A 20885-nucleotide genomic window follows, 5' to 3' on the forward strand; every position below is an offset into this window, starting at 1 on the left:
TAATAAAACAATTTTATCAATCACAATATTAAGTCATACATCATGTCATACATAATGTTATACATATATCATACATAGCATCATACAATAGGATTTAAGGGCACTAATCCTAACAATCATCTCGTTCTCGTTCCTACTGTTTTTTTGATTCACAAGCAAACCTCATTCTCTATCTGTCTCTCTCTCTGCGCGCATTTCTAGATTCATCTATTCCGATCACTCCACCGCCTTATTGTAATCCATGGCTCACCGCAGCTCCGGAGGTCAATCTTCTCTTTCATTTTCTTCAAATCTCTGTGTTTGTTTCTTTCGAAGCTGTCTTGATTTGTTTTGACCTTTCTATTTCTCTGTTTCATTTCTAGGGTTTCAGTCACGGTCTTGTTTGGTAGTTGAGAAAATTTATGGCAAGATAAGTTAGAATAACATTTTCCATTTTTTTCCATTCTTACGCCCAATGGATTTTTGTTCCTTAGGCCAGGTTGGATCCATAATAGCCTATGAAATTATGATTTTTTTATTTATTTAAAAAGGACCTTTTTTACTATCTTTTGTTTCTAGGCTAACTAAAATCGAAGTTCTCATTTCCATAAATTTCATCTGGATGCCACATGACACAACCAGTGGGAGCTGAAACATCATTTCTAATTCAAAAAGTGACCATTTAATTATTTTTATGCACCTTCGTGTTTCTTCCCCCTATCTTTTACTTAAAACAATTTGTGATAATCATTTCCTAATTATTTATTTGTCAATCTTCTAACTAAATGGAAGAATTTCTAATAAATTTTTTAATTGTCAATTTAATTCTCTGTTTTAGGAGATGATCAACGCATACAATTTAATCCTCTCTTTTAGTTGCAATCATTTTGAACAACATAGGCTCAGGCTCCCTAGTTGTACAATAGCAAACTAAGATAAATCAATTCATTAGAAAATTGAAGATTCTTGGTCCTAGTGATCAAATCATTTTTGTTATATTTGATAAATGCTTGAGGTTAAGGGTGAAAACTGTAAAGTCCAACCTAAGCACTAAAATGTATAACCATAGTTATCGTTACCTGCTAAGAGGAGTCGAGGGTAAGAGTGGTTGTGGCATGGAAAGAACCATTCCAATTGAGTCTTAGAGATTTCGTTGTTGTTGTTGTTGTTGCTGCCTTGTCAAACATTACTTTTAGGGATTTCTTGAATATAATCATGGGCCTTGTGGGTCAATATGAGAATGATTTTTTCCTTTATTGATTTTGATTTATATGAAAGGTGTTTTTTTGGGGATTCTTTTGTGATTTATATGAGATTATTGAGAAGTTGAGCAATTTTTATCAAGTTGTGAACTGGGTTTTGTCTGTAGTTTGTGTTAGATGACGAAGATATCGTAAATACTAATGTTGCGTTTGCGTGGTGGAATGCAGATTTTTGTGAAGACTTTGACCAGAAAAACCATAACCTTGGAGGTTGAAAGCTCAAACACTATTGACAATGTCAAGGCTAAGATACAAGACAAGGAAGGTATCCCACCAGACCAACAAAGGCTTATCTTTGCAAGAAAGCAACTTGAAGATGGAAGGACTCTTGCAGATGGACCTTTTCCAGAAGGAGTCTACCCTTCATCTGGTGCTGCGCCTTCGTGGTGGAATGCAGATTTTCGTTAAGACCTTGACAGGGAAGACCATTACTTTGGAGGTTGAAAGTTTTGATACAATTGATAATGTGAAAGCAAAGATTCAGGACAAGCAGAAGCTTATTTTTGCAGGCAAACAGCTTGAAGATGGAAGGACTCTGGCTGATTACAATCTCCAAAAGGACTCTACTTTGCACCTTGTCCTTTGCCTCCGTGGTGGTTTCTAATCTTGGATGGTTGTGATTTTGTGGTCGAGTCCATTGTCTTGAGTATTTCTATGTTGGTGCTTTTGGGTTTTTGTCTATCTGTTATCGGTTTACTTGTCATTGTTTAATGGCTCCTAATATGTTCTAAACTTGCTTTAATTTAGTATTGTTTGGTTATGGTCGTGGTATCTTAAACTTGTTGAATGGCCTTATATTGGTCATTTTATTAAGTAATTTGAATAAAGTTTATTTTTTTATGTATGATTATCTTGTCTATCTGGTATATTGTTCTTTATTATTTGGTTTTTGCTGGTTTAGACTTTAGAGCAGTTAGTTGATGGTAGCCTTTGCATTTGGAAATATATAGAGGCCCTTAGAATTTCATCTTCGTTTTTCATGTGTGATTAGCTCAGCTCTGCTTATCAACAATATAACAACAAATGGTATAACATAAAAGAAGTTTGGGCAGCTTTACTTATGGTCCCCACAAAAAATTTCCATAATGTTAATGGTATTTTCAACCACACCAAAAATACTAATTGTGACAAAAATAATAGTCACCATAATCAGTTATGGTCCGCACATATCGATGTTGTGATACTGTCACAAACCTCTTTCATCTCAGGTTCGTCCAAGATTGAGATCATATGTGCCATGGGATCGTAATGACCACTTTCACTAGGTCCAAATGTGCCCCCTGTAGATCTGAAACGTTCAACGTTATTGTTTATCTCATGTGCTCTAATGAAATTGTAAAGAACCATTGTAGCAACAATGATGTACAATTGAGTGCGTATATGAAATTGTGGCATACTTCTCAAAATTTTCCACTTATTCTTCCAAACTCCAAAAGTTCGTTCTATGACCGAACAGAGTGATGAATGGAGATAATTAGATCTCTCCTCTAGACGATGCAGCACTTCATGAGGCTGAAATTCGGGGATGTGGTACCTCTCCCCCTTATATGGTGCAAGGAACCCTTTCTTCATAGGGTATCCTGAGTCAACTAGATAATACTTTCCTGCAAATGAACATGTTTAATACATTAGCATTTTCAATACATTAATACATACTTTAATACTGTAATTAAACTACATATTTACAAACCAACTAGAGCTTTTGGGAAGTTGTAACTCTCATTGTTGAGGCAGCTAAAAAAAATCCTCGTGTCATACGCTGACCCTTCCCATCCAACACATGCGAATGTGAACTTGATGTCAAAGTCACATGCGCACATGCAATTTGTTGTGGTGATCCCCTTCCTGCCATAGTACGGGTGTTGCTCATCAACTGGTACAACCACGGGGACGTGGACCCCATCAATCGCACCAATGCAACCCTAACCATTGCCACAAAAATGAATCCATGTGAAATGAAATACGTGGTATGACCATAAAAATAATTTGAATAAAATAAAGTCAAAATACGAAATTCACAAAGTACCTTGAAATGTGGCCAATATCGACTTGAATGCTAAATATGTTCTGGCACGTCCCGAAATGTACGATCAACAGGCTTAATAATGTCTGCTGCCATAACGGTGGTTAACAATGTAACTACCTTAACCACGTATCGATGCACTGTCTCACCCGAGTGCTGAAATCTATCCTGCACTAATCTGTTACCTTCAGCATGTCCAAGTACCACCAATGTCATTGCTAGAGACTCTTCCAAGCAAACTCTTCTGGTACCGTTATATCCATACTAGCGCAATGTATTACACAATTGTCGAAATACATGGCTTGACATTCTAAAATGTCTTCGACATTTCTTAGGATTTCCAGTTAATGTATACTGTACCTATTCATACCCTGTTTGTATATTCGTATGCAATGGTACTTTGGTCATATAGGTCTCCACGTAAACTGCACATGCACACCAGGCTAGATATGCTGTGAGTACAATATCATCGCTCATGTCGAAGTCATTGTCCCTGCATATTTTACTGACTTTAATTGCATGTACAAATACTAATGTTATACTATAATATGTAGGCTAAAAACAAATTGTTAAATGTTATTGAAACTTTATTACTACTAGGGTCAAACTATGGTGGTACCAATTAATTAACAATCCTAATCGTATCCAAGATTTATACAAATTGTATATTCACATCTACAGGGGAAACTATAGAAACTCACTGGTGCTGGGAATCAGATGAGTCGTTTAGCAAATCCATCCTTTTGTATACCTTGAGACTGCTTTACAGCTATTGAACAATGGTCTAAAAGATATTGAGCTTAAAATTCAGAGCCTTGAAATACAGAAGATACTAATGCTACAAAACCAAGAAAATTAATAATCAAAAAATAGTATAAGCACTGGTTGTAGAACAAATATAATAGACATTGCAACCAGTTGATTAGACTGCTGCAAGCACAAGGTATTTCTATACTAAAGAATCACCCACTTCCTAACCACCCAATTGTGACAGCCTAGAATACCTATATGGCAAAATTTGGCAGTTGTTTAACATACCATATTAATGCCAAACCATGACAAGTTCTGACTTTAGAGTCTATTGAATTTGACTGGAAAACTTTGGAGTCTATTGCATGGTACATGTTGAAAACTAGTGTAAAATGCAATGTGTAATGGGAAAGATAAACATTGACAACTCCCTTTAAATTTCCAAAATCAACGTTGCTGCATAAAGGAAGGTTCTTTATTGGTGCAGATAGAAGTTAGAAGAATTATTTAAATACTTTGACATATTACATAAAAACAAAATGATTCATACATGTATGTGCAATTGTTAAAATTTTCATTTCTTTTTGAGTCAACAAACCCACAAATTCCACACCTTAACAAGTTCAACATAGAAATACCACCAGACATTTGCATGTTTTTTTAATTAAGCTTTGTTTTAGAGACATTAACGATTTTCAATTCACAGAAGAGCTCCATTAGGACCACTTCCTCCAAACCTAGATCCAAATGACACGCACCTATGCATATATTAAAAAGATACAAAATTTAGGCAAATCTCATTTCCAAACTGGGCTATATGTATAAAAAAAATCAAAATTTTAGCAAATCCCATATCAAAATTATGCGCAAACAAACATATATGCGTTTATACACTAAAAAAGATTCAAAATTTAAGCAAATCCCATTTCCAAAGTATACTCATAATAAACTAAATCACTATTACATGTCAAATACACACAAAATCATGTATCGAACACCAAATCATTATTACATGTCAGATACACACAAAATAGATGTCTTCCGCAAATGTTAAAAGTAAAGCATTTTCAAGAGCTGCTCACAAGTATATCTGTCTAAAGATGCCGCCAGGCTCCAAAGCTAGAGCCAAATCCACCACAATTGTTTAGTTACTACTTGAATTTTATTGTTTTATCAGATAGACCACACTGTCAATACCCAATTGCATTCCTAGCATGTGTACCCCAATCACCCTTTCCCGATGATTCTGGTTTGCCACCTGTCTTGTTTTCATCCCTTGCCTTGTTAGGAATCATAGTAAATCCTTCAGCTGAAGCAGGATCATTGACATCCCATTCACCAAATTTTGGTCGTGGTCGACCCTTGTCCTGCTGAAGAAACAGAAAAGTAAAGAGACCTAATTACATCTCTGATTGCTGTTTAAGGCAAAGAACATCCACATAACAATAAATAAATAATCATGTTCACAAATTTCATTTAATTAATTACTAAAAAATATGGACCCCAAAGGGTAATACTAAAATCCTGATTGTCCTCTATTGATGAACTTAGAAATGGAACTATAATTAACCCCATCACAATTAGCAAGAAAAGTCATTTAATTCAACCCAAAAACTTATCATGTTCTTTGGTAGAACCGTACAGAAGCACAATAATAATTTAAAATCTGGAGACAAGACAAAGAGATGTTATGGAGGACTCTCCATCCCCCATGAAGTAGGATCAGCTTCGAAAAGGAATCAAACCCTTATGCAGTCATAAACAGATTTGTTTGAATATGTTTGTTAATAAGCTGATTACCACAATTCAAGCACGCAAATTATCAAGGGCAAAGCATGATATAACAGAGCAAGGTACATATATTAATCAAAAGTCATTACTAATCCCATCAAGTCTGCAACAAGCATCAACGTGATCATTTCTAGGAAAGAAGCAGACTACTTAACACACTCATCCAAAAGCAAAAGCAAAAGCAAAAGCAAAGCGTATGACAGATACCTTCATCAGTTTACCTAGGTTGATTGGCCAATCATAAGACTGCAATAAGTATTGATAATCCTTCCATAAAGCTTTGGGATGCCTCAAACGAGAGGCATTCTTTTATTACATGACCTCAACATTATATTAGGCATCTTAGCCCCACTGAGCAATCATACAATGAATGGAGTAGCTACAGCTCTATACACCTTACAAAGCATCCAACCAACACTAGCAAATTCACCTCATCCTAAGCGTCCACCCCCTTGACTTGCTAAATTACTTTAATAGATTGTAACTTAAGTTTGAATCACTACAAAAATGTAATACCAAAATTGCACTACCAGCCCATTTATTTTAGCTTTACATACACTTACGGTTGATTATAAGTAAGAAATTTTTATAGAAGTATAGAAACAGCACATCCAAGTACATAGGTTGTGTACTGGGAAGGCATCACAAATCAACTAAAATTTTAAAAAAAAAATAAAGAAACTCTAGTAAATTTCTTACTTAATAAGATCAAGTTTATATGTTTGTATAGAGTGGAACGTCAAATTGTAATTCAAAATATCAAATTTTTCATTCCTAGAAAAAATAAATTAATACAAGACAAGACAAGAATCACATAGAAATGGGTGTTTTTTATATCAGTTAGTGCTGCCCAATTTCTTCATATACTAAATACAAACCTCTCTGCATATTGGACACTTCCACTATCAATTAGTGCTGCTCTAACGCCTTCCAAGAGAAGCACAGAAGCAGATGAACAAACACAGGACTTACAAAAAAGATGACCACAACTCAAAGCATACGGATTAAAAACAGTACCCTGTGAAAGCATAATGAAATAGACATAAGAGTGCATACAACAAAATCCAAATTTTCTTTTTCTTTGCAGTATACTGAAAGTAAGATCTCACCAAGCAAACAGCACAAGTCAGATCAAATTCTAGCTTTATCAGATGTGGAAGCATCAATATTATTACAGGTGGGTTTGCATTGAAATCACAAGAAAAGTTACTAGAAGCCATAGTGATCATCAATGCTAAGAGATTTTAGAGTTAATGTAGACAACAAATTATGCTAAATTGACTCCCAAGTAAACTCCACAGTCCACATTATTATCACACTCAAAATCATTCCTAAAGATATATCATAAACAAAATTAAAAAAGAAAAATATGAGTAGAGCTGTTAGGTAAAAGAAACCTACATACCTTCCATGTGGTCACTGGTCATGTAGTTGTGGGAAGGATCAAGCTTTGAGGACTTAACTATGCCTAAAAAAAAATGTCTAAAAGGTTATTAATATTAGAACATATGAAAAAATAAATAATAAAAAACTATAGAGTGTTTTACAAGGAAGTATTGAACAAAACACAACATTATCTATTGTCAAGACTTGCCATACATTAAACAAAAACCTTAAAAAAATAAAGAAAAAGTTTTACTAGTTTCAAAACTCACCAGTAAAAAAGAAAATGCAACAAGCAAAGGAATAGGTAAGCATAAGAAAAGGGAAGAGGTAAGCATACACTACACATGACAATTAATTGGTAACCATTGTCTTACATACACACCCATAGTAAGCATTAGTTTCTACCAATAAAAACAAAAGAAAGAAAACATAGTGCAACAGGTACAACACTGAAAAAACGATTACTACACCAATCCTATTGAGACAATCCCCTTTCCTTCACTAAAAATGAAATTCAGGGTGCCTTGGTACTCATTTTGTAGCCACTTCAGCTGGACGTCCTTGTCATCGCAAAGTGCTGCAAACATGTGCCTACCCTTCTCTTTTTCCATGAAGTAGACGGTGCTAAACAGATGAAGGTAATGACCTGAGTGCACCCCAGGAAGACTCAACACCATGTCCAGAATTACTTTAACTTGAGTAGTTGCTGTGGAAGCAAGTGGTGTACGGGTGCTTACATTTCTACTTTCAAGAAAAACCTCTGAGATGCTCTTCAATGAGCCGGACATCTCTTGCGCAACTGAACGCTTTTTTTTTTTTTTTTTTTTTTTTTTTTTTTTTTTTTAATTTCTTGCAAATTGGCTTGAAAAGGTGGACACTGGTTGCCAAGCCTTTCCCCTTAGTCATTGTCGGTCCTGCCCTCGAAAATGATGGACCTGTAACCTCCATTGCATCAACATTCACAAAGGGTTCACATTGGGGGTCAACAAATTTTGTGCTATCAGCGGAGTCCCCAGACCCTTCGATGGTTTCCTTTGGCATTTGAGCACTTGTGCAGAATGCATTTTTTCCTGTTGCAACCGTGCCTCCATACATGCTGTTCATCAACTCACGATTTGGCAAACGTTTATTTTTGAAGGTTTTTGCATTGGGACATGCCTACATGTGGAGAAACAGTAGTTAGAACACAATAATATAGTTGTAGACAGTAAAGTTTTTCACAATCATCTAAAGTGAACTAACCGCAATCTTTCGGGTCCACCACTCATCATTGGCCTGAAGCAGCCCAGTGCCAGCATCATAACCCAACCCATTCTCATTGTCAAAACACTCGTTATACTGCCTCCACCCTTTTTTCAGATGATCCCATTTGTTTTTAATCTACAGGTAAGTCACCACTTTTCCTATGTTACCCAACTGCTGAATCACTGCATCAACCCCAATTTTGGTAAGAAATCCTCCGTTCCTCTAGCCTTGTAGGACTTGAGCAGCATAAAACTCACAAAAAGCTTGTAGTTCCTTAAGGTCTTTCCAGTCAGCTCTCGGATTATTACTACCACCATCCTTCAATTTCTCCATAACCATTTTTGCTACAACTTCCTTCTATACTCATTAAGGCATTTCAACAAACAGTTCGTGTGCATATCATATAATCAGTTAGGCATGCCCACATGAAAAATGCATAGTGAAATCACATACATCCAAATACAACAGAGGCAGGAAGAGAATTTGCATGTGGTATTACGCGAAGGATCAAGAAACCCATAATATAACCACACACAAAAGAATCACACACAAACGATGAACACACACCACACACAACTGTTGAACAAAAAAAAAAAAAAAAAAAACCACAGATTGATGAAGCCTCATGGATCACAATATAACCACACCAACACATGAAAGAGCATGAGAAGTTAGACACAACTTACCCGTAAATGCAGAGACCCACAGTGGCGGCAACGATGTCCCAAGCAGAGAAAAGGTTCGCTCACACAAAGGAAGAATAGAGGGGGTTTTTTGGAGGTGTTCTGCGTAAAGGGTTTTCCTCTACCGTGTGTGCTCTGTTTTGATGGTTTTGTGGTTGGTGGGTAGGTGCAATTCATTAAAGATGATTCAGACGGAGCATTGAAGAGCTTTGAAGACATTACTGCCACGGTAGTTGGGAGAAAAAAAGAAAGCTGAAGAAGAGAAAAAAGATCCGTTGAACAGAGAAAGCTCCACATCGTTTCGATCAGATGGAGCTCTGCTTGTGCTGATCAAATGGAAGCTGTGCGCACCGTCTCGCTTGTGAACAGTACACGCACGCCTTGGACATTTTAATGAAACGGTGCGTCTCAATATTTGTTTCAGCTCTTTCAAATGAATTTTGCTGGCTTTGAAGGTGTCCATGAACAGTACCCAACATGCGTTTTGTTTAATGAAACAGTGCGTTGATTTGTTTCAGCTCTTTGCATCCCGCGTTTCCCCTTAGCATTTTTGTTCTACTGTACAGCGTGGGTCCCACAATTTACAAACACAAATGCACAGACGCAGCATATAATTTGGATCCAAACGCCCTCATAGAATGGTAAACAGTAATGAAGATAGATTTTTAATCAATGTATGAATTATAATAGAAGAAGAGTTATTGATGTTTTGATAAAAGTGTTTTCTTTCAATCATTTTTTCTTTTCTTTTTAAGGAATAATATTTCATTAAAAGTTAAATTATATATTCTATTGAACATTTTAACTAGTTCATTTTTATATTAGGAATAATAAAAAGCTATCCCTTTAAACTTGAAGGACTAAAAAAAAATCAGCCATGGAAATTTTTGCTACTCGCCGTTGAAGAAGAACATCTCTTTCTCAATCGGTGGCGTTTGAAGATGATGGTACAAATTGCGGTGTGTACCCACGTTCACATTCAGCCTCGTCTCTCTCCCACCCCATCACCCATTTCACTCTCTTTCTCATGTAGGACTCCCACATTCGAAACTAAAACGAACAAAGCATGGAAAACACAAGCGGTGAAGCTTGGTGCTGCTATCACTGCTTCTGCTTCCATTTCTGGTTCTGCGTCTTTGAATTCAACAGCTTGTGAGCAATTGGTGCCAGAAAACGACGCAAAGAAGAAAAGGGTGTTTTTCTTGGACGTAAATCCTCTTTGTTATGTGGGAAGCACACCAAGTTTACGTTCTTTTGGTCACTGGGTCTCTCTTTTCTTCTCTCAAGTCAGCCATAGCGATCCTGTCATTGCTGTAAGCTCTCTGTGTGTCTTTTACTCTCTTTTGGTTTAACATGCCTTCATAGTGAATTGCATAATATAGTACACAGAGCAAAAGCAAAGTCTTTATTTGCTAGTCAAAAACTATTTCATTGCTCAGTTTTTAGGAGTCTAACTATTCATAATTCAACTGCATTCCATGGCCCATTTTGCAAAACCTTAGTCCCGTTTGTTTCTAAAGTGAAAAAGTCATGAAATATGATGTGGATTAAGAACTAAGAGCAATAGACTCCACACAAACAAGGTATTTTCTAGAATGCAATATTAATTACAAACGAAAGAAATTAATGGTTTAGAGGCACGAGTGAAATCGCTATGTTTATGACAACATTTGTCTCCACACAAAAGTTTTCTAAAGGGTTACTAGCAACTAGCAAGTTTGTCTCTATATACAACTAAGCCAGAATTCTTCCAAGTAGCAATCTTGGAGAATTGTGTGAATTTCTCTAATTGTGTAAAAATTTGCAAAAGACTTAATATGAAAGCTATATTTATAGACAATGAAGAATGGCATTGGAAAGTTATCTTTGGAAGTCACTTTGGTTTGTACAAGCCCAAAAATTCGTGCCATGACCTGTTACTAGTCGTTAGAGACAAAATGTCTCATTTCCTCTTTTTTTACTGTAAAATCTGGGCATTCTGTAACTTTCCTGCTCGAGCAAGATTGACTTATCTATATGATCTCACTCAAGCTGATGTCAAGTGAGTATTGACTGAGCATCCGCCTGACGTTGCTCGTACTCGTTCATCCTCATTTATACTCTGCTCATCTTCAAGCGGATTTCGCCAATTGCCAATAACCTTTCTGTTTGCTGGTTGAAGCATTGTGTTTGCCATTTGATGCACTCTGTTTGTCAATCACACTGTTGCTTGCATTGTGGCCACGCTCTAGCTAGCTACTAAACTTTGGTTTTATCTTCATTGTTTTCTTTTTCATTCTTTTATTTCCCAAGTAAGATTACTCACATATTACAACCTACAGTTGTATATAATATCACCTTATCGAGATGAGATTATTAATTCCCATTGCCAAGTATATAAAACTCTTCTGTTTTCTGTTGATTAATCAGTTGCCTGGCTTACATGGAGTAAAAAATGTAGGAATGTTTCTAGAGTTCTCATTCATCTGCTCTCTGTTATAGTTATAGGGATGCTGCTGAATTGTCAGTGTAAAGTTTTTTTTCTTTTTTCCCCCTTTTGTAGGGCATGCCTGTTGATTGTACTTGTATCCTTGAGTAGGTGTGTTGGTAAAGAAGCCTATATCCTGCTTACTGGCTCAAAACTGTTACATGATATAGTTGTTGAGTTCAATTTTTCAAATTTGAATTTTCCTCTTTTGAAGGTTTTTGATTTTCTCAGTTATTTTAAAGTTAGGATAGTTAAATTGCAAAAAGAAATTATGGTGTAGCATAATGTCTCTTTTTAGAAATGGCGATAGATTTTCTGACCCAAAAAGACAAAAGAAGAAAAGAAAAGAAAGAATGGTTATGTATTTGAATCTCTAATTGCTTAAATATCATTTTACAGGTTCTTGATGGGGAGGGCGGTAGTGAGCATCGCCGACAGTTATTACCTTCATATAAAGCACACAGGATGAAATTCTTAAGACAATTACCAGCTTCACAAAGATTTTCAAGGGGTCATGTTGGAAAGTCGCATGGAGTCATCATGGATGTTTTTAGAAAATGCAATGTGCCAGTGAGATAATGACTATGATCTTTTCATGCTTTCTATATTTTATGAATATGCTTGATAGTAATTCTTATACAATGCAATTCTTTAGGAGTACTTTCTTTACATACCTTGTGTACATGGGGTTCCTCCTCTTCATCAATAAGAATTGTTACTTTTTTACAAAGAAGTCTTAAGATTCTAATGAATCTAAAGCAGCTTGTATGGTTAGAAGTGTTCATCAATTGTATTATACTTTATTAACTTCCAATGAGCTTTAGCTCAAATGGCACCTCCTCCCCTTGTAAGAGTAAGGAAGAGGATGAGGCCATGGGTTCAACACCTGCTGGGTGTGTGTATGACTTACCAATAAAAAGAAAAAGCATTATGCTTCAATAACTTCTTAAACAATGTGCTTGTAAAGGATATTTAGTTAATGACAATGGTGGTCAATGTGATGTGTTTGGATTGTAGGGAGACTGCACATTTTCTGTGGCTAAATAAGCTTTTCTCATATTATAATTGTATTACACTTATATTAGTCAATCAATTGGACACAACAGTCCAGAAGCACTTGAATATCCTCTTTTTATCATTGAAAATATTTTTCTAGAAAAAAAAACTTCGATAAGAATTTTTTTGGATATATGCTGTAGTACAACATTTTCATTATTGAGGGCATATTCGCACAGGTCATAAAACTTGAGGGCTATGAAGCAGATGATGTTGTAGCTACACTTGCAGGACAAGTTCTACAACGGGGCTATCGGGTGGTAATTGCCTCTCCTGATAAAGATTTTAAGCAATTGATTTCAGAAGATGTCCAAATTGTTATGCCTTTAGCAGAGTTAGACCGATGGTCCTTTTACACCCTAAAGCACTACATAGCTCAATATGATTGCAATCCGTGCTGTGATTTGAGCCTTAGTAAGTATGAGATGCAATTTGGTATTCATCAATTGTCATATTCTAATTGTTAATCTTCTACAACTGCTGGGTACAATTTACATTCTATAAATGCCCATGTGCTCATTTTTCTCCTTTTGAATTTATAAGATAGATAATCTTACCCAGAGAGCAAAATAAGGGGCCACAAGACCATCCCCCATTCCCCCCACCCCCCCCCACATACGCACTTCCCCCCAAAGAAAAACTCAATTAATTCCTACAGTTGACATTTAACTATATTTATGTTTTGTTTGCATTCCTTTGGTTGTACCCTTGTTAAGGGGTGAATGGCTAATACTACTTTCCCTGATTTAAGTGCTCACTCCACGTCAACAATTTTACTTTGTAAAGGTACCATCTCTAACACAAATTTCCTGAAGGGGATACCAAAAGTTTAAGTGCTCTGTTTGGGTAGTTGAACAGAATGCTTTTTCCACACCAAGTGCAACTTTTCATTAATGCCTATGTCATCTTAAATATTTTATGGCCTCTTTTTCTGGTATCAGATAACTTTTTTGTAAACAATATTGTACGTTGGATCATTGCAATTTTTGAATATATTGATGTATCTCATCCTTTAAGGTATTTTTTGCTTATAGTTTCTCATGTAGTGTGCCCCTCTTTTGGAAGATCTTATGTTGCTTATGATGTTCTCTGGTTTGGTTTAGAAATTTGTCATTTTGGTTCACAAAGAATTATCTAGAGAGAGAGCCATGGAATTGGCAGAGGGTAGTGAGAACATGATGATAGTTTGGACAATAATTCTGCAGTAATGTATTATAGAGCATTTCATTTTTGTCCCAATGATGTGGTTGCTGGTTAAGAAAAGAGTAACTTATGAGTAGGTCTACATTTTTATTGTTAAAGAATAAGTTGGGAGTTCTCCTTTGGACAGTTCTTTACAGCTTTCATGAGTTTCATCTCTGTGGCTTCATCTGCATCTTAGATGGTGAAACCTGAGAGCTGAACCAAACGACCTCCTTTTCAGTTAATATAGATCATTATTAAGACAACTCAAACTGGACCAGTGAACTGGCCACTATAAATATGTATATAACTATATAAAAAGTTATACTTACTTTCATATGCTGTTCCACACCATGACACACAAGATGAATTGTTTTTGTTTATATTTGAAGAATTTGGAGTGGGGAAAAGCTCTCATGGCAGTTAATGTTGAATGCCTGGTACAACCGATCTGGTATTAAATTAATTATTTCATTTGCTACACACTCCCAAACTCAAGATAGCTTGTGTACTATGTAGAGGAGCGAGTGAGGGAGTGAGGAGTGATGTTCACCAATTCTTTCTTTTAAAACCATTTCAATGGGCCTACTCACCCTTTTAGCTTAATTTGTTTATTTGGTCTTGATAAGCTGGGTGCAAACATGATGGCACAACCATTGCTTGGCTAGAGAAGATGTATTCCCTTTGGAAGCCGGAGACTAAGGCAAAGCCAAGCAAGGAGCTTTTTTTTTGGTTTGGGAATAATTGTCCATTAGTTAATTAGGTCATTAATATTTTATTTGTTTTTTCATTGGAGTCAAGGGTATTTGGGTAATTAGGTAATTGTTGGTTGTGGATTTTGATTCATGTACAGGCTTTGGTCCATGGTTCAATTCAATTAGAAGTTTGTTTACTGGTCAAAGTAGGAATTCTAGTCCTATTAGGAAAAGTTTAGATTTGGTGCCTATATGTGCATTGTACTCAAATTAAAAGAGTTGATTAATAGAATTTGAGTGTTTGGAGTGTTGAACTTGTTTATGTATACTATTCACATAATCACAAGTATTATTTATGTGCACTGACACTATTTATATATCATTTAGATTTTAGACTAGTGTTCATGGTACTGTTCACAACCTGTGAATAAGTTCAATTTTAGTTTCTTCTCACCTCTTTTGCAACTATAAATCAAACCTTTCCCTTCCCTACTAAAACCCTTGGCATTCTTTGAACCTTGACCATTCTTTCTAAAGTTCTAAACCATAGATACTCAAATCTCCTAACCCTAAGCCCATACATAGACTGATTTTTCCAATCTGTCCTACATCGGGATGGTATTGATTTCTAATATGTTTCTTGTGTGTAATTATGTATGCTTTGAAAAATGTAAACATTTGTAAGAGCAGAATCAAAGTAAAATATTCATCCTGGCTTGATTTTTTCCATGATAATGTATTCTTTTGTTTTTCAAATTGGTTTTGGGTTTCATTTTTTTATTCAGTGATGGAAAACCAACCCAACCTAAATGAGCTCTGCACCTATAGTTGCAATTGTTTTACAAGTTAATAGATCAGTATAAAAATATCTCATGTTGGTGGCAAGTTATCATTAGTGATTGAAAATTCTGTTTTGACCCCTATGTAACTAAACAACAGCAATTCTAGAAGTTTATTGTGGATTTTAGCACAAGCAAATATATTAATCACAGATACCAAATCAGAATCAAACACAGTAATATCAAAGCAGTAAAATCAAGAACACAAAGATTTGGTAACAAAGTCGAAAACCAATGAAGAACTTCTTCAATGGAAAAACCACTCAGAGATAATTTACCCCACAAGGAAATCCACTGTAAAAAGAGTTACAGATTAACTTAGAAAACCTTTGTAGCTAACTCTATTTTACCCATTAGACAACGTGTTTACTTCACCAGAGCAACTCCAAATTGTCCTTCATGAATGATGCGTCTGCTTCAAGATGGAACTACGAGATCTCAGCTCAGGCACTGATACAAGGCAAGGATCTCTGCGGTTTCAACAAAGATATAGGTTTTTGAATATCTTGATTGAGGGTCCAACATGAGGGAAGAAGAATAAGAACAAGTTTTTTTTTTTTTTTTCAAGACACAAGGGAAGGCTTTCAAGGTTCTCAATGATATGGCGGCCTTCTTAGCATGAAATTTTGTGCATTAAATAGTATTTATAGGTAGTATAAAAAGCCAGCACAAAAAGTTTTACAAATAAAATTAGAAGTACAATACATGTGAGGTGAATGTTCAGGTTGCTCTAATGTTTCACTTGAGTGAAATTCTTCATCCTACAATTCTTCAAACAGCTCCCAAAACTTGATTTCACCTAAAATTCTTAAACAGAAATTGCCAATGCTAAATCTTAACAGTTATATATGCATGTGGTGTCAGTTTTTATAGCAACAAAATGATAGTTTCATATATTTCTTTTCTGCACTACTTTTGTCTTGTCCTATATTAAAGTGATATCCAGAGATTGAATCATGACATTGAATTTTTATGGGGTAAGGTCAAAATGAGAGAATTGATCTAATTGATACTAAGGCTTAGGATTCTCTATGGTTGTATTGAGAAAAAGTATAATAGAAACAAAGACAAACAAGAAGACGATTAGATTTGTACATTCTTTCTCTTTCCAAACTGTCTTCACTATTTAAATACTACCACCATGTGATCAAAGAACAAACATACCACTGGCTATAATGTGTTTTATTTTCTCTTCATTATCTAACCACTGCTGTTTTTGTGTAGGATGCATTGTGGGTGATGATGTTGATGGTGTTCCTGGGATCCAACATATGGCCCCTGGATTTGGTCGAAAGACTGCCCTTAAGCTTTTAAAAAAGCATGGTTCATTGGAAAATTTACTAAATGCTGCTGCAGTGAGAACTGTAGGGCGACAGTATGCTCAAGACGCCCTTACAAAGTACGCTGATTACCTGCGGAGGAATTACAAGGTTCTTGCCTTAAGAAGGTAAAGCATTTCCTTTTTTATTTTACTTTTCCCTTTTCTTTTTGCTTAGTGAGGGACATTTTTCCTGGTGAAGGGTTTACCATAGAAAATGCTTCAATCAGAGTTCCCTTCTTTTTTTCTTTTCTTTGATCAATTCCGAGTTTCTTCAATCATCCCTAGTTATTCATTCCTGAAATCACTGTCATACAGGGATGTTGATGTTCAACTTAAAGAGGAGTGGTTGATTAAGAGAGAAACACACAATGATTCAACTACTCTATGTAATTTCTTCAAATTGTTGGAAGGAACTAAGAAGCTCACACATCAATCTCATGGATCTTATTTTTCAAATGGCTAAAACCCAACAGGTGATTTCTCTCATCTTTTTAAAGAATGAGTAAGACTAGACTTCTTTTGGGGATTGAATTGAATACTCTCGGAGTATTTTAAGTGCCCGTGTGATATGGCTTATTTTCTGCTTTTTGAAAATGCAGTTGTTTGATAAAGCTGTACCTAGAAAAAATGAAGTTTAAAAAGTTTATACTTTGAAAAAGTGCAGTTTGAAACTGCATTACCAAACGAGCACTCAGTCTCCTGGGGCTGGAATTTTTACACGAAGTTTTTGCATCAAAGAATCAAAACAGCAGTGAAAGTAATTGTTTGAGGCTCTAACACTGTAAATCCCAATGGTAGCAACCCTCTTGGATTGAACTCTAAATGGCTTTTGTGCAAATTATTTATGGGGTTGAATAGGAACCTATTAAAGGCTAATCTGCTCAAATCAAATTCCTACACTATGATTTTTACAATAACATTTGGATGAAATTCATTCATAACTCATGCATAAAAATGGCAAGTTAATATAGTGACAGCTTTCACATCTTATTCTTATGTTCTGCATTTCTGTCTGATGGGATGTTTAAAATTTGAGGCATAACTTATCCAAAAAAATGAAACTTGAAATTTTAGAAAAAAAATCACAAGAAATTTCATATTAGGTGCCTATTCTGTTGTTGGAGTAGAAATTGGGAGATTATCAAATGTTTGACTTCAACTTTCTCAGATGTTAGCACTCACAAAAAGAGAAGTTCTAGAAGTGCAACAAATAATTTTATTATGATATAAGGTCTCAGATAATTTTAATGAGACAAGTGTCTGATTTAAGTTTAACTCAGACAATTGTAGGATGCAAAACTTTTTGTCATAAGTGTTTAAAACACCTACATACTGAAGGTAAAGCCCAATGATTATGGCTATTATACAGCATCTGACATCAAGACACCCCCACCAGGCTCAAATATTTAAAAAATAGAAAAAAGAAATTATGAACCAACTGTGCAACCATAATTTTGTCAAATGGAGGATGGAGATAGATGATTAACCATAATGACATTACTTTCAAAATAAAATTGCTCAACTTTATTTTCCTCAGAAAAGTTCACTTTAAAATGCACAAATATTGACCTTAGATGGCAATGAATTACTCTTTTAAAAATGTTCCTTTAGTACGGAGCTAAGTTTAACTAATAGATCCTTAGTTTCTGCTAAAATAATTAAATCTTTGCTGAAAAGACTTTATAAATATATAAGGGTCCTAGTTTAGCATAGATATCTTCAAAGAAATATCTGTAGTGTAAACTTATGTAATTGCCTTTCTTGTAAATTCATTATTTCTCTCATATTCATGTTAATTGACATCTGGCCTTGGTTTAGAAGATACCTAGCATAAAGCATATTTAGAACCTTACTATAATTTGATATGATGTTCATGGTTTTTATTCATAGAAAAATAATTTCTCCATTCTTTGATGGCTATTATTAAGTTATATGTGCAATTTGAAAGCAAATTTGCAACTTTTATTTGATCAATCTGATTAAAATAGTCACATTGCCTTACATGTGTTCTCTTCAACAAGCAAGTTATGGTCTGTTACTTTGTTATGTTATGGAGTAATTTTATTCAGAAATGGAGGGATAAAGATATCAGAAGCGGCCGAGGGAATAAACCCTTGACAGGGTTTATTTGATTAGCACTATAAAATGCTCTAGTAGACTAATGTCATTGTCAATTTTGTAGGATATCTCCAGATGAAGAATTAGTATGCATGATAACCAAGAGCATTAGAGACATTAAACTGACAATTCAAGTGAACTGCCATATTCTAGCATAGAGCTGTAGTAGCTCAAAAATGAAGAGGGCTAATCAGGTTATTAAAATTTGATGTTCCTTGTGCAGATTTTACTGTAGGTATGGCTGCGCTTTTTTAGTAATGCTTTCGCTCTATTTTTTTCTCCCCAGTGGCAACCAATTGGTTTTTTATGTTAATTATTTACTTCTTTGCTGGTTCATAGGGTTCTTTATGCAGTGGGGATAAGAGAAACTTCACAGGACATGGTGGCTTGCAATGCAGTCAGGCACAATTCTTATTTCTGAAAGACAACAATGTTGGATTGGCTAAAACGGGCTCCAATTTCCAAATGCAGGCTGTTGGAAATCAGGAACTTTAAATTTGATCAATATGTCTATGCGGCGATCCCTGCAAAAGCAATTTTCGATGCTTATCTGTTTATCGTTTTTCCTCCCCTGAACTATATCTGAGTGGACTAGAGATTTATATATTGCTTTCTCTTGGTTATAATGTTTCTTACATGACAAGATGTCAATAGCTTCACCTTGGACCAAGTTTTCGTCATTCTCATCACCCCTTGCCCTTTGGCATGATGCTAAAGATATATTTTTCTCTTTTCTTTCTGGGACATTTTGGTTCAGCCATAGTGTAAACTTCTTATGTGGATCATCTTCCCTGTTCAAACTTCATCATCGTTATTGTTATCATAATTGAAACATATCCCATTTGGTACATTCTTTATTTCGTTCAAGTGGTATATGCAAATTCGCTCAAAACATTTCTGGCAACTAAAGAAAATTGTCTTAGCTTATGCATTCAAATTAAGGTATTGAAGAAATTAAAACTTAGAATGCCACTTTAGTGGGTTCCTATTATTAATAAAGGCCTCACAGCTTTGTGGTATTTTACTCTTCTTTCAAAGAGAAACTTTAGGATTCCACTTATAGTGAGTCTTGATTATATTTATTTTTATTGACCCTTCCAATTACTAATGAAGTACAGTAAATCGTGAATTGAACTAACAATTTTATTCTTTACATTATTTTGTGGTCTTTTCTTTTGATCCTTTTAGTGTTGGATCTGGACTCATACTCATACATAACCCTATATACATTTGACATGGTACATAAATTCGGCGAAGGAAAGGTAGGAGTGGGCAGTTTCTATCATTAAATGTTTATATAGGGTTATGGTTATGTATGACTTATGAGCACATGAAAAACTATTCATCAAAAAAAAAAAAAAAAAAGAGTACATGAAAAACTTGCTACACGTTATATGCACGGCCACCAAATCTCAACATCACATCTATCACATTTAATACCTTATTGCCACACATAAAAAATACAATGTCTATGCACAACCACAGAAAATGTTTACCAATATCCAAATAAGCATAATTCAAGTCAATCTGGCAAATATGAGAGACTGTTGATGTTTGCCTTGCTAAAAGGGTTCAGGAAGGCTATAAATGCCCCTCCCTTTCCTTTTTTTTTTTTTTTTTTTGGAGAGGCCCTTTCCTCATTTTATTAATCGACAATAACAACAATCAAAAATATCCATTTTTAAGTCAAGAGAGATTGATTTACCAGGGAATGCACTGTTAGGCGCATAACTTGGAGTTAGGAGTGCTGCATTCTTTATGTGAGAGGTGATTCAAGTATCCTCGTTACATTTAATACCATCTCCACAAATAGACAAAGAGGCTATGACTATATTTTTATAATAATATAGATATATTATAAAGTTTTAAAATTTGGAAGAAATTTTTTTTGTCTCCTTCCAAAATTTAAAAGTTAGCTCAAAAAATTCAAAAAATAAAATGCTCATTTGACGAATTTATGCGGTTGACAGCTCCTCCCAACCATTTTTACATAACATATTTCAAAATGGTAACGATATCAATTTGTTCAGCTAAAAAGAAATTACACAAATTTGTTCATATCTTTATAATTATTATTTTTAAAAATAT

General features: G+C 35.1%; 1 protein-coding gene and 2 pseudogenes across 2 annotated transcripts; 2 read left to right on the top strand and 1 right to left on the bottom strand.

The window, feature by feature from the left end:
- The first annotated feature begins 1385 nt into the window (after nt 1-1385).
- LOC142608537 (polyubiquitin-like) lies at nt 1386-1845 on the top strand (annotated as a pseudogene).
- A 4655-nt stretch (nt 1846-6500) lies between these two features.
- On the bottom strand, nt 6501-9338 carry LOC142625393 (uncharacterized; annotated as a pseudogene).
- Nucleotides 9339-9941: 603 nt separating this feature from the next.
- Nucleotides 9942-19437, top strand: LOC142608455 (uncharacterized). 2 transcript variants are annotated; one of them, XR_012839498.1, is made up of 7 exons: nt 9943-10432; nt 11986-12156; nt 12822-13056; nt 16583-16805; nt 16995-17152; nt 18862-19032; nt 19137-19437. XR_012839498.1 is itself a non-coding variant. In XM_075780243.1 (6 exons), the coding sequence occupies exons 1-5, from the start codon at nt 10061-10063 to the stop codon at nt 17140-17142; spliced, it is 1149 nt and encodes a 382-aa protein (XP_075636358.1). In that variant the 5' UTR covers nt 9942-10060; the 3' UTR covers nt 17143-17152; nt 19137-19437. The 2 variants fall into 2 exon arrangements, 1 of the variants encoding a protein (XP_075636358.1); XM_075780243.1 differs by lacking the exon at nt 18862-19032 and having other exon boundaries at nt 9942-10432.
- Nucleotides 19438-20885: the final 1448 nt, after the last annotated feature.

Source organism: Castanea sativa, chromosome 1 (assembly GCF_040712315.1).
Source record: "Castanea sativa cultivar Marrone di Chiusa Pesio chromosome 1, ASM4071231v1".
Lineage (NCBI taxonomy): Eukaryota > Viridiplantae > Streptophyta > Magnoliopsida > Fagales > Fagaceae > Castanea > Castanea sativa.